The 14,083-nt window shown below is 43.9% G+C and overlaps 2 protein-coding genes across 4 annotated transcripts in view; one reads left to right on the top strand and one right to left on the bottom strand.

The window, feature by feature from the left end:
- The window catches only part of EXOC5 (exocyst complex component 5), a 29,920-nt gene extending 27,920 nt beyond the window's left edge, over nucleotides 1-2,000 (bottom strand). For both annotated transcript variants that reach the window (XM_076345689.1, XM_076345690.1), the window contains exon 1: nucleotides 1,888-2,000. In XM_076345689.1, the coding sequence (XP_076201804.1) occupies nucleotides 1,888-1,914 (27 nt within the window). In that variant the 5' untranslated portion in view covers nucleotides 1,915-2,000. The remainder of the gene's footprint in view (nucleotides 1-1,887) is intronic.
- A 132-nt stretch (nucleotides 2,001-2,132) lies between these two features.
- AP5M1 (adaptor related protein complex 5 subunit mu 1) lies at nucleotides 2,133-11,827 on the top strand. 2 transcript variants are annotated; one of them, XM_076345692.1, is made up of 8 exons: nucleotides 2,133-2,216; nucleotides 6,112-6,757; nucleotides 8,292-8,519; nucleotides 8,978-9,117; nucleotides 9,870-9,955; nucleotides 10,122-10,174; nucleotides 10,442-10,538; nucleotides 11,654-11,827. In XM_076345692.1, the coding sequence occupies exons 1-8, from the start codon at nucleotides 2,149-2,151 to the stop codon at nucleotides 11,734-11,736; spliced, it is 1,401 nt and encodes a 466-aa protein (XP_076201807.1). In that variant the 5' UTR covers nucleotides 2,133-2,148; the 3' UTR covers nucleotides 11,737-11,827. The 2 variants fall into 2 exon arrangements, with proteins under 2 accessions (XP_076201807.1, XP_076201806.1); XM_076345691.1 differs by having other exon boundaries at nucleotides 10,059-10,174.
- Nucleotides 11,828-14,083: the final 2,256 nt, after the last annotated feature.

Here is a 14,083-nt window from a genome sequence, read left to right as displayed (position 1 = left end):
AAAATCAGCTATTACAAATGTCATTTGCAAGTCCTTTGCCTGTTATCAGATGAGCCCCAACAGTCAATTTCTTCACAGCTTTGAACTTCCCTCTAGCTCTAGATGAATTAACGTGATCCTATCCATTCAGCCAACACTACTGATCTAATAAGAGATATGCCTGAAATGGATGATAACCTGGTTTGATCTGGTCTGTATAAATGAAACTAAACTGGACCTAGCCACATTAAAATCCAGTTTAGAAGCAATCATTGTTAAATTACACTTCGAGTTATATGAGGGAGAATTGAGTCCATGTTGTGTCCATTTTCAGCACAGATCTTTCCGCATTCTACAATGTCAAGTATCTATACTGAAAATGACTTTCAAACACACTTCCATGCGAACATTGCAGGCAAATACTACCCTCAGTATGCAGCTCAGGGTTACTCCCATAATAAGCATATGTTTTCATGTTCTAACATTCATGGCAGCGACTTCAAACTAACATAGCAGGCAACATTAATTTAGTGAATGTCAACAAAACCTCTCTTGCCTTTGAAGTGAGAGAGAAGCGAAAGCAGGAGAGAAAGAAATACTGGTTTCCATATTGGAAAACATAATTCAAGCCCTATCTCTAGGCAAAGGTCTCACCTACTTTGCAATTTCATTTTTATTGCTATTGCAAAATGGAACAAATTGTTGCATGACCCAAAGCAGCCAAAACATACAGTTTTCTTTCCACATCCGCGTTATCTCACATTCAACATCCCACAAAGAACAGAACCGCATTGTCATCACGTTGAGAAATCAATGGACTCCTAGGACAGCTAGAGAGGTGTACAGAGGGTATAAAACCTGGCATCTAGGTACTTAGAACATGGTATATTAGTCTTGCTATTTTTTTAAACCACGCAAGCCAAAACATGTGAGTCATAACACTCACATGTCATAACAGTGATTCATAAATACAAGGGCACACAATGCATTTATATAAACCACAGATGAAGGATCTTCCAGAGAAACAGGAAGACCTTTCCTGAAGGCTGGGCAAAGCGTGTCCCAGTGTTAACACACCAAATGAACAACCGGCTCTTGAGTGACTCAGCGAGCAAATACAGGATACCTGGTAAAGATACCACATCCCATGCACTAGCAAGTGGGGACAAACACTTTCTGTAGATCACAGGTCACATCACGAGAGCCTCTGGTCCAAGCCAGGAGAGGAGAGTTTACCAGACTCTTGCTATATTCCTGCCCTGCTCATGCACGGCCTTGGGCAAGCTATTTGGCTTCTTGTGCCTCAGTTCCACAGCGGCTAAAGGGAGGGCAAAGTTATTTCCTTATTTCAGAAGAGTAGAAGCTGCGCTGAGATACCACGGTGCTGGGGTCAAGTGAATACGTGCCTTCGGGAGAAGAAGAGTCACGTTATCTGCTTGGCGGTCGGCCCTGGCGTGGCCTGTGACCCTGCCGAAAGAAGCACCCCACCTGCTGCAAAGACCTGGGAGCCCCAGGAGAAGGAGGCCCCGACGTAAGGGGCATGGAAAGCCCTCGCCTGAGGGAAGGTGAGGGACTGCATCCTCCCGGGGCATCACCCGCGCTCCCCTCCCGTCTCCTCAGCCTCCCACACCGACACCCCGTTTCCTCAGGTTCCGGCGTTGCGCCGCTCGCCCCCCGCACACGCCCTCGCCCCGGGCGGGAGGGCCCGCTTCCCTCCCCGCGGCCTCGCCGCCCGAGCAGGAGCTCGCCCGAGGGGCCGCGCCCCGGCCGCAGCGGGGGGGGAGGACGCCGCAGCCCCTCAGAAAGCCGGGCGGCCCCGCCACCGCCTCCCGTCCCCGGGCCCGGGCCCAGCGCGGCCCCCTCCGCCCGGGGAAGCCCGCAGGGAGCCCCGGCGCTGCCCGCACCCACCTCGAAGAGCTCGGCCGTGGTAGCCATGGCCGCAGGGAGGGCGGCGGGGCTCCTCAGCGGCCCGCCGCCGCCCCGCCGCTGCCGCCCATTGTGTCCCGCCGCCCCGGCAGCAGCAGCAGCCGCCGCGGCGCCGCCTCCGCCCGCCGGAAATGGGCCTGCGCCGGGCGGCCGCCGCCGCGCGCAGCTCCCGGCCCCTCCCCGGCCGCGGCCGCCCCTCCGCCGCGCCCCGGCCGCCCTCAGCGCCGCGCCGCCGCCGCCGCCATGGCCCTGCGGGCGCTGTGGGTCCTCAGGCACGACCCCGGGGCCGGCGGCGCCGTGCTCTTCTGCAGGTAACGGCGGCGCGCCGGGCCGGGTGCGTGTGGAGACCGGGACGGGGGGAGGCGGGGATGGGCGCGGGCCCGGCGGCCTGGGCAGGCCCGCGGGTCGGGCCGGGCCGGGCCGAGGGTCTTCAGGGGGCCGGGGCTCGGCTCGGCGGGGCGGCCGGCGGCGGGGGTTTTCTGGGCGCGCTGGCAGGCGGCCGCCTCTCCCCGGGGTGCGCGTCTTGTCGGGCTTCTGGCCCCGGTGAGGGGGGAAAGAGGAAGCTGGCAGGTTCGCATCGGAGGGCGCCGGTGTCTTCAGAGCAGCCGGGGCTGCCTCGGGGCCCCGAAACAGATGCAAAAATACCGAAATAGTCTGACGCCTCATAAATCCCTTCGCTCCTCAGAGCGCCGCTGGCCACTGTACGTTTCTGAACCCGGTTTTGAAAATTTCTAGGTTCAGATAATGTGCTTTTCACAACCGCCTAAATATCTTTTTTTACAGCTTCTGCATTTTGCACATGACTTTTCTTTCTCTGTTCCTCTTTCTGTTAGTTACTGTGAAGACTTTACCTAGCTCTTCTCTGTCCTTAAATGGAAAAAGGACAAGGTAGTGATTATGAAGTACTGTTAGATGAACAAAATGGGCAAAGCATGTATTTTGCTTATATTCTCTTCATATTCTTCTTTACTTGTACTAAAAGCACAGTATTTCCAGGCAGAAATTTAACTTTCCATTTGATTTTAATTTTTGCATACAAAGACAGTTTTTTTAAGTTAGCGAAACAAAGGAGGACTTTTTATTCAGAACTCTTACAAGAGTTTTAAGTAAGACTTTGAGCTAGGCAGGCTGCTTTTCTTGGTCTGGCAAAATTTGTTGCCATTTCCGTATGCTCTCTGTGATTTCAGAGGACTCAGTTCCAAAGAATGAGAGGAAAAATAACTGGGGGGTGGGAGAAGGAAAAATACTGAGACCTGGATAAAGAGACGTGACCTACAGTCCTAGTCTGAACTTGGTAAGACTGAAGAGGGAACCTAGAAGGAGGCAAAAAAAAAAAAGAGCAAGTAGGCTATCTTCCATCTTCAGGTGTGGACAGATCTCTACATTGGACATTCCTCTACTTGTTTTAGGATTAGTATTATGGTCCTTGTATTACCTACAAGACTAGAGATGAGGCCTCCCCTCTACAAACACAGAGAAAGAGAAAGCCTTGTCTCAAAAATCTGAGAGTGTAATCACCATGGAGGAAGGGGGGCTAGTGACGGGGATATGTGAAGTAACTTGTCACACAGTAAGCGGCAGAGACAAGGAATAGCGCTCCTTTGAAAAGGGCAAACTATACTTGATACTTCAAGTGATTTCCAGACTTAGATCTTTCAAGTTCCCAGAGGAAATAATAGGGCTGTGGAAACCCCAAGTTTATCCTCCTAACTGACCTTAAATTCAACAAAGCACACAGACAATATAAAGAATGCCGGATCACATGGAAACTGTTGGTTTCGGGACTTATGCACTCAGCTGGAGATACATGAGCCCTGATCTTTAACCTCAGAGAAGACATCTGGGACATCAAAGCATTCCACTTTTTTTTGAGCTGATCATAACTTAATTCAGGCAACAAGTATGGTCTCTCTCTTGATTCACCAAAGCTCGTTCATCCCTGGAAACTTTCAGCTTTTTAAGTTTTCATCACTTTCTAGAAGGGAGTACTGAAAAACTGAGATCTGAAGGGCTAGCTAATCATCTAATGACTCAGCTAAAGCTGGGAAGATTCAGTGGGAGGAGAAGACTGCTGTGGCACGGGGACAGCTTCAGCAAATGGAACAGGCAGATTGGGACATAAGTAAGACAAAACTAGACTGAAATATCACCTCTTCCTTTGTTTTGGAAACGTCAACCAAAAATAAGAGATGCTCACCAAGGTTACATGTAACCTCTTATCAACAGCCTTGCTCTGGAAGTCCTCATAAATTTTCGAGCTGCAAAACCACTTTGTTTCTTTGCTCTTCAAAATAGATGTGAGACTGCAGGGAAGCATTTTACTGTCATCTGTATCCTGTTTATGGATCTCGTAGCTCTGGCTTCTCTCTGCCTATGCTTGCTTTTTCCTTACTGGGGAAAAAAAAAAAAAAGCTCTAGATGCCTGATTAAGAATCAAACAAAAAAGCACAGTCACTGAAAATAAGCCTGAGGAAGCGCAGCTGCCTCCAGCAAGAGACTCTGCTACTCAGTTAAGGGAAGATGCTGTAGGTGGGACTTAAAGGCAACAGGGTAAGAACCATGCAAGTGTTCAGGAGCAGAAGGGGAGCGCTACATATGGAGGTCATAGATAAAACAAAGTACCACCTTGCTAGGATTACAAGTCCTATGACAATTTAAGAAACAGACTGTCAATGCGTCTTTAAAAAGATGGTATAAAAAGGGGAATAAATGAAGGCATTTATGTATCCGTGCATTTTTTCTCCCATGTTTGTGTGTAAGCGTGGCTCTGAGTGCAAACAAACATGCAGCCTGAGAACAGATCTGCTACAAGGTGATTCATAAAGTGACTTAACTAGTTGCCTGCCTGTAACCTGTGATGTGCACTTTGAGGGTCTGTGGATAACTACTAAGGGAATCCATGAAAGAGAATGTAGAAAAGCTAGCCTGTTCTCAAACTTAATGTAAGAGAGACTCAGGGGAGTCTGTAGTTCCAAAAAAGGATGAAAACCAATGCATTAGTGGAAGTAGTAATTTTTCTTTTCTCAGCTATTTATTAAAAGGCAACTCTTCAGTTCCTCTTGATAGATTTAGGTTAGCTTGAGAAGAAATTCATCCCTCTCTCCTTTAGAAAAAATACTGCTTCAAAAGAAAAAATCCCAGACATAGCATTAAACAGCTAGTATGACTTTTCTCAAACGTTATCTCTAGGAAATTTGAAATGAAATGTATATGTTGATGCAACATAGCAGTTTTAAAATATACAAAACCTTGTGTCTCTGTAGCATGATTACATCTTAAACACTCAAAAGTAAAAAAAATGAAATTATGAAGCAGTCATAACAGCTTTAAGTCACATATGTTGCACTTGCAGTGTGGAATCCATTTTGTTCCCCCCCAAAAAACCATGCAGCTCTTGCTGGAAAAAATGGACTTATGTACAGTGAAATCTTTTTGTATTTATACTATTGTAAAGATTTCTAGTTAATCTTGTTAATCAATTAAAGCAACTGCTGCAAATCAATTGTGTAAGCTCAGAACAGCAATGAAGAACCTGTATATAAGTAACTTCCCTTATACTGTCTCATAGTATTTGGTAGAGTAGCAAAGCTGTAGCAGTAGCATATTATACCTAGGCAAAAAGCTGTTGTAGTTGAATTGTATTACATGGGACATCTGTTTTCTTAAATGTCTGAAAACTTGTGTGGAGTGTGATCTCACCTCTTAGAAAATTTTCGCTGTTGAAGTTTTGCTGCCCTGATGCAAGTTGTGCTTGGGTTCATTAGTGTAATTAAAACATCCTATACCTTTGTGCAACAGGAAGGGTAGGCAGACAGATTCACGTTTTATTCAAAAAATGAATGAATGTATTTGCTCAAAGTTTCCAGTAAAAATTCCCCTGCTAGAATTAATCCTAATTACTCCTGAAATAGTTTTATTGGCAAAGATTTAGATTCTGATCCCATCGCCGTTTCTATCAGGACGCTGCTGGCTTCCACTTAAACGAGGTTACTTTTAGGACCAGGCGGGCCTTTGGCAGTTACTTGAATACCTAAGAGAAACCCATCCTTGATTATGTCAATATTCCAAAGATTTCTATAATGCTTTTGCATTCTCTGACAGCCAGAAAAGGAATTGCGTGGTTCTGCTTCTAGGAACTCTGTTGGTATGATATTTTGGGTGGGAAAAGACGAGTAGCACTAAGACGCTGTTATTTCCATGTCACAGACGTTACCCCACCGTTGAAATACGTGCTGAGACCTTCAACGGGTCAACACATGTGCCTGTACCATCTGACAGTGCTTTTCTTAAAGCCTTGCTTTTCGAACTGAGACTCGTAGATGACCATATTTTTGCGGAGCATCGAGATACTTGTACTCGAATCAATCACTCGTCGGTATATTCAGTTCGCACCGAAGGAGGGGATCTCTGGCCCGTGCTTGCTTTTCAGAAGAGTGGTCTGATATACGCGTGTCTTCCACTAGTTGAGGAGACCTTGGAGCCACGGCCACCCCTCCTCACCGTTAGTGGGCTCTCGCAAGGACTGGCTCTTCTGTTAGGCATTGTGGACTACATCTCTCCAAGTCGGAAAAATGAAGCTGAGATGAGCGCGAAAATAGGCCAGCTTCGAAATTTGCTTATACAGGCCTGTCCACTTGGCACCCCCTTAAACACAAACATACGCAGCTTAAACAGCTCGTTTGATGACATTCAGGAAACGCCTACAGATGAGAATCAACCGGCTTGGAGATCCAACACATATAAAGGCAAACCTCAGGTTAACGTCTGCATCACTGAAAAAGTCAAGTGTATGCAGTATGACAAAAGAGACGTTGTGGACATGTGGCAAGTTTATGGAGCTGTAAATTGCAAGGTGAGAGCATTTTATGTGCAAGTTTGACCAAAGTATTTTTCATGCAAGCACACTGGGAAAGTAAATACTCATGCCATTTTGCTTTGGTATGTGATCGGTGAATTTCTAATACTGTAATATTTCGAAGTGTAACGAACTATTACATATTAGACTGATGCATTAGTGGTTTTTATTTTGATCTTTACTGTTTTTTTCCTGCATGCTTCATGCATTTTTTCAGTAACTATTTATGGGACTTAAATTTCCAGCAGTAGCTGCATTGTATTTTCGCAAATTTTTCTTATTTTAAATGAAATCGGGAGAAATCATTTCATACAGTCTTTGCATATAGAGTCTAAGAAATGGTAGTGCTAACACCAACTTTATTTCCAGCTATCTAATAAGCAGTGTGTTAAATAATGATTAGAAGCAGAATTTCTGAATGAGTCTTCTACAAGTGTCTTTACATGACCATTTTTAATTAATTTTCCTACCAAACAGAAGTTTAATCTTCCATCCTACTTTAATTGTATTACAACAACATTTTGAATCCACACATGCTGTTTGTTTGGCTGACATAAGAACCGCTGATACAGAATCTGGTGAAAGAAACCGGTTGTATAATTATTTTGAATGTTTTTGTATGTGACAATGGTTTTCATGGTTTAATATTAAAAACTGGGGAATATTGACTAAATAGATCAATAATAATTCTGAAATCCGTTAAAATTTGTGTTTCCTGTAATTGATGGTATTTAACATTCTTTGTTCTGAATTACGCTTAGGAAGCACACTGTATTATCCTGGTACAGTGTATTTGTAACTGCCAGTGTTTTAAGAGGAGAAAGACCTAATAAAGTGGATCATGGTAATTTAATTATTTGCAGGAGGTGGGATACTCATCTCCGAAGGAAGCCAACCTAAGTACTGCACTTCCGAAGACTAGGTTATTTCCCACCAGCCATGCTGGTAGGGATTATGTGGGTGAACAGCTTCCTGCTCTCAGAGGGCCAAGTTTCTAGGTCATCTTGCCGAGCGGATGGCCTAACATAAGAAGAAAGCCCTGGTGTAATCGCGCACTGCCGAGCTGGCACACGGAGGGACGAGACAATGGATGCGCTGCACATGGTTGCTGTGAGAAAGCTGACGTGGGACCACAGTGGCCATTAATAGCATGCTCGAATCCATTAAGCGGATGTTGTAAAAGTAACTGAATTAATCAGACTATCACCAAGTGTGTTTATGTAACATTCATAATGATGTAGCTATACAGTAAGTCCTTGGCTTGCTTATCTGCTGTTTTCTTGCTAAAGAGTACTTGTCGAGTAAGAGACATTTCGCTAAGACTGCATCACTAGCCCTACTGTGGGAAAGGCTACAGAAATGGGAAAGGGACTTTGTTTTGAAAGTATTTGTCAGTACTAATGTTTGAAGCCATCTGAAAATGTTTAGTGTGGTGGTTTTTTTTTTTTAATGCTTATATTCGATTTTTGAACATCTAATCCTGACTTGAGGGAGATATTTTAGAATAACTTCTTGACTTCATTTTTTCAAGTGTGACATAGAGGGATCTGCACCAAATGTAACCCTCAGTTTGAACCTCCCGACTAATGGTCCTCCGCTCCAAGATATCGTGGTCCATCATTGCGTGACTTCCGTTGACCCTGCCATGCTGATGTCCAGTAGTGCCGAGCCACTGGATTATTCTGTGTATAATGGACCTTACAAATTTCCTTTCATTCCTCCTTCAGATTCATTCAACTTGTGTTACTACACTTCCCAGGTAATAACATCCCTGACCCTCGCTATTTTCCAGTCTTCAAATGGGAAATAAAAATACCTGTGTTGTTGAACATGTCTGAATGAGTTTCAGTCCGATTCAGGCGGGTAAAATGCTTTTTATATAATAAACTGCTTGGAAGGCACTGCAGGACGTGAGTCATCTGAGTCACGTTCAGAAGGTGCCAGTACCTTTGACTGCTTGGCGTGGCTGCTCTTACTTTAAATGAACCACTTAGATGCCTGAATTTGACAAAATGAATCCAGGCTGAGATGTCAAGAGCATATACCACAAATCTACGTATCACAAGCAGCCTGAAGAGTTTGGCATATACTGTTCAAAACCGCTCTGCAATTAATGGGGTTTTATTTTTTAAAGTACTTTAGCAATTAAAACAGTATATAACTGATCTTACGATGATGGTGTTAATTTATCTTGAGAATGAATATAGTTTTTTCCAGGTTCCTGTTCCACCAATTTTGGGATGTTATCAACTCATTGAAGAGGGATCACAGTTAAAAATAACAGTTAATTTAAAGCTTCATGAAAGCATAAAGAATTCTTTTGAGTACTGTGAAGCTCGTATACCTTTTTTCAACAGGTAAGAATAAAGAAATCCTAAATAAATTTCTTCCATTTCTCTGTGATCTTTCTGAAATTAACTTGTCAGGAGTCAATATAACAGATTATGCTCCATCAAAGTACTACCAGTGGACACCGACCTTGAAAATGGCGGGAAGTCCCCTTGGAATTCTTGTAATTTCCAGAATACAGAATCATACAGGAATACTTGGTAACGTTCTGAATACTTCTGTTGCGCATCCTGTTTCACTGTGGTGTTTTTTCATGTGAAACCCTGCTACAATCCTCCTGGTGGATTAAGTCTTGAGATCACTTCCAAGCCAGGGTTACCCGTTCCTTAAGGCTGCTAATCCTAGCTACAGATCAGCTTGTCAAAATATAGTTATTTAAAATTAAAACGACAGTTTTCATTTAAGCCTCTCTGACAACTGCCATGACTATGCTGTCACATAATTACCGTGAAAATTTGAAGATTAAACGATACAAAGTTGCTGATGCTGATCATAGTGTTAGTAAAATGCTGTCAGTGAACTGAAGACTGTAAAATATCAACAGCTCTTCTATGATTACTAGGTTGAGACCATGGTGATTTCATCCTGCTCTGTAATTTCTTTCCTTAAATTAGCGGTGTGCCCAGATAGGTATGATTTGTCTGTATGCACATAAATAATGTCTTTCAGCATTTTGTTGCTTTCTTTAACGAAATGGGTGTTAACAAATACTGAATGATACCAATTCCAATGGCTTTATTTCTCCTCTGTCATGCTGTAGGGGCCCAATCGCTCAATTAGAGTACAAAGTCAGTTATGGCCAACTGGATTTGTCACGAGAGAAGAGCCTACTGGTCTGGGTCATCGGTAAGCAGAACACCCCTGTGCACTCTTGCTTCCTCCCCCAGTCAGTTTTGTATAGCGTAGGCCCAGCTGTATAATTCCTTATAGATGCTGTTTCTGGCTTTAGGACAGAAGTTCCCTAAATCTTTGGAAGTTTCTCTGACTGGAACCGTGTCTTTTGGCACTGCAGGCAAAGAGCACCCAACTGATTACGTTTGCACCGGGAACACTGCTTATGTAAAAGTAAGTCGCAGGCTCTGTGAAAAGAGGCCTTAGTAGTCATTTTTTTATTATCTTAAATTGGCTATGAAAATACGTTGATTTTAAATCAGACGTAATTGTTAGCCTCTTTGTTCTCAGCATGGAGTTTCCCGTTTTCTTGCTTACAGGATTTGACATCCTGTCATTTTGGAGTGCGCTTGCACACCATGAGCATGTAACACAGATTGCCAGTATTTGCACAGCAAGCGTGACAATATGCATCTGATCGTGTTTTCCCTCTTTCTGTAGCTGTATTTTAGGATCCCAGATTTCACACTTACTGGATGTTACGTAGACCAGCATTCTATTCAGATCTTTGCACCAGGAAAACCCAAAATTACTGCATGTGAGTTGCTAAAAATGTCATTTATTTAACTGAAACTGCTTATTGAAGTTATGAACTGGATGTCAATGACTAAAATTATGTAGCTAAAGTTGGACAAAGCTTTTTCCTGGTTTGCTTGGGACATGCCAGAAATTTTGTTCTCTGCTTTGTATTTTTTTTTTTTTGTGACGCTTAAAGCTTCCCTGGAGGTAGGGACTGGCATCTCCTTTTCAGATGAAAGCTCTTACTACTCAGTTACAAAGTCAGGCTCTCTCTTGGGCTCTCTCCCCTTCGCCCTGTGATGTTTTACTATGCTCTACGTAAGGGCAGAACTTTTACTGGGGGGACAGAGAATGCCTCTCCGTAGTCTGGCCTCTTGGTTAGGAGACTTTTGTCAGAGACGTGGTGTGTGGATTGGAAATACCCAGGTACGGAACTCAGCTCCTGCGTGCAAGGTGAGACTGCTGCTGTCAGTGTCATCACACCAGCATCCCTTGGTGGGTGTGGTGCTACACTGAATCTGTGGAGCAGAAACCAAATCTGCTTATTCTTGAGTTAACACATGACTACTTCCAAGTCTGCACCAAAAATACACTAATTGGGAACACAGTAGGCACTCATTAAATCTGAGAAGTACTGTCTAACGGAAGCATTTTTATTTGTTGCTATCTATCTGTTGCAACTTCTGTCAGTCATGTTAGCAGGAGTCTGTAAACGCCTTTTGAAAACTGTGATCTACACTGTTAATTTTGTGACAGGTCACATTCAGTCCTTAATTGCAACACAAAAAAGCAACATTTTCATACTGTATGTTTTCTATCGAGTACGCAATTTATATTCATTGAACAAAATCCAAGCCATCCACCTGCTTTTGACTTAACCTCTGTTTGAATTTTAAGCTCATGACCAATACCGTTAGTAAAGGTAATTGAAGCTTAGACTTTAAATGTCTCATTATCAGAAACGATTTTCAGATAATAATAAGAGTCTTACAGTTTAAAGAGGCCATTACACCTTCTCTGTAAACTAGTAAGTATGGATTAGTAATCTCTTAACTTGGATGAAGGAATGTCTGATTGTAAGGCGCCCTGTAATGCTTATTTCTCTTGCCTGTTTTTTGTTTGTTTTTTTTTTAGCCCGGGAACTAATTTCTTCTGATTACTACATCTGGAATTCCAAAGCACCAGCACCTACGACGTACAAAACCTTATTTGACTAATTTGCTTGTGAATTATTTTTGTATTTAAACAAAACAGCTAATGAGAGTAATGTCACGATACAGTGAAAATAAATATTCTCCAGCACTTGTACTTTGTATGTTTGCTTAAAAATCTCTGCTGAGGAAAACCAAAAGAAGTCACTTCTCTTAAAAACATAAGTTGGTTTTTAAATTGCTTAGTCCTGGATAACAGCTTAGAGAAGACAATTTGAAAGGTACTTGCCGTGGCCATTTTTACTTTCCCTTCTAACATTAACTGGTACAAAGTAAGTACCTCGTAATACAGATACAGACTGGTACGATTGGGCATGTCTTCCAGGAAGACTCCCTGTTACTTCACTGGTTTTGTAAACCAACGAGCTCACGGGACGTGAAAGCTTTCGGTGTCTTGTTCCTGTCATCAAGTCACAAGAACCTGACTAGAATCCAGTTTAACAGGACAGTTAAAAGCAAGAGTTCTGTTATTTTCACGAGATGCGTACAGAATACATACGAATCAATAATTTACAAGAATTTTAAGAGGGGGAGTATGGCATGAGCGGCACTTCTAGAAGTGGAGACAATACGGGGGTCTTTATTGCCCTGTCAGCAGAAGTGGTGAGTTCCCTTTCACACGTGCCTGTGAACTGCATTGCTCTGAAAGCTAGCGTTAGCGAGCATCCAGAGGTGTGAACCTGGTTTTTCCAATCGCAAGACTAGCTCTGAGCAGGCAAAACCAGCTAAGTTTGCTGGAGATTCCAAAAAACATTACTGAGCCTTTTTCCTTGGAAAAATAGGCGTAAAAGAAAAGGACTCGGTTTACAGAGGCAGACCTCTAATTTTGAGAAGAAAATTGGTATCTGCAGGAACACAGGAAACGGACTCTAAGAAAGTTATCAGGAAATGAGCAAATCCTGAAAGGCTGGTGAAAAACTGAGAGAACCTGGAGAGCAGCACAAAAGAAGAGAAGAATGCCGTCTAATAACCGAGCATGCCGGCTGCTCCTGCCGTACCTCTTGTTTAACTGTACGCAGTGTGATAAATAAGATTAGTGATTATGTAAGGAGAAAAGTTTTAAGCTATAATTTAAAAAATGCTTAGATTGAGATAGTAATCTGATTGGTTGCTTAAATGTTCTACAGGGTAAATTAATTCATGTGAAACATGCCGTTCAGCTGAAACTGCTATGCAAACTTTAACAGAGCTATGCTGTGACCCATTTCACATAGGTGATGTGTCCGTTTTGATTAGCAGGCAAAAGGTGAATTAATGATTCTGCCCAGAATCCAGCCCCTACCTGTTAACACTCGGCCGCATGCCTGGACACTACAGCGTGAGTGGGGAGAGGGGGTCTCTGTTGGAAGGGTTTAGATCATGTTCTGTACGCTGGGCACCCAGCGCAGGATTTCAGTGTGCGGCGTTTGCACCTACCCATGAGAAAGATGGGAGCTGTCTATTCTGTGCAGCAGCACCGTGGAGGAATGGCTTTTCTTCTTCGCAGCATTTCTCCAAGAAATCCTATGAAACAGTGGGACTGTCAAAACTCACAGCACATTAGAAGAGAACCCCCTTGCACTTGCTAGCAGGGGGTCCTTCCCAAATCATTTCCCTTTTTGCTTCCCCCTTGTCCGTGTCTCTAAGTCTCTCAAGGTTAGGAGAGCTGCAGTGCTCGGGAACGGAGGGCTGCTGCTTCGGATTACTTTGCGCACACCTATCAGTGCGGGTTTGGAGGGAGGGAGGGAGGGTGTGGGTGATGTTTCTCTTCTAGCCCTCAGCAGTCTTCTAAAACTTCATGCAAGCCATCACCTGTTTTGATTTATTATAAGGGTTTGCTCCATAAACCTCTGGATTATAACTCTAGCACGCTTTTGCTGCAGTGCTCTGCCCCTGCTCAGGGACGGCTCTGCAGTAAGAAGTGGGGACAGGAGGCTGTGTCTGCCTTTTTTTGAAAGTGTGGCTGAGGTCTCTGTGGCAGGCTTGAGTATTCAGCACGCCCTGTTCTTTGGAAAGCCCTGTTCTTTGGAAGGCACCCATGAACGAGTCGGACAGCAGAACGGATCAGGTTAAACTGGCACACACATTAATCCAACGGTCTTGTGCAACAGCTGTGAGACACCCACGCGGGTGGAGAAAGGGTTGGATGAAGCCTTTCTCCTGGCCTGATGGCTACGCTTGTCGTTTGGGAAGGGCCCGTTCTCATGGATGCTTCATAAATCTTAGTGAGGTAGTAAACTAGTAAAGTAAGCTTAGTAGTAAACTTAGTAAGCCTAGTAAACTAGGTGGCTAGCAACTCGGGTCTATTACAGCTGAGGTACCTTTAGGCATGACCTGCAGAACACAAGGCATGGAGAGAAATGAGTGATGGGTG

This window comes from Aptenodytes patagonicus, chromosome 7, assembly GCF_965638725.1.
Source record: "Aptenodytes patagonicus chromosome 7, bAptPat1.pri.cur, whole genome shotgun sequence".
Classification (NCBI taxonomy): Eukaryota; Metazoa; Chordata; class Aves; order Sphenisciformes; family Spheniscidae; genus Aptenodytes; species Aptenodytes patagonicus.
Note: the sequence above shows the minus strand (reverse complement) of the source record. Positions and strands in the feature narration are given on the sequence as shown.

What these genes read in the sequence shown, in the direction of transcription:
- AP5M1 (XM_076345691.1), top strand. Translation starts at nt 2,149, where the DNA reads ATGGCCCTGCGGGCGCTGTGGGTCCTCAGGCACGACCCCGGGGCCGGC. An exon ending in TGTGTTACTACACTTCCCAG is followed by an intron (nt 8,520 to 8,977) that starts GTAATAACATCC and finishes AGTTTTTTCCAG; the next exon opens with GTTCCTGTTCCACCAATTTT. An exon ending in CCTACTGGTCTGGGTCATCG is followed by an intron (nt 9,956 to 10,058) that starts GTAAGCAGAACA and finishes TTCTGGCTTTAG; the next exon opens with GACAGAAGTTCCCTAAATCT.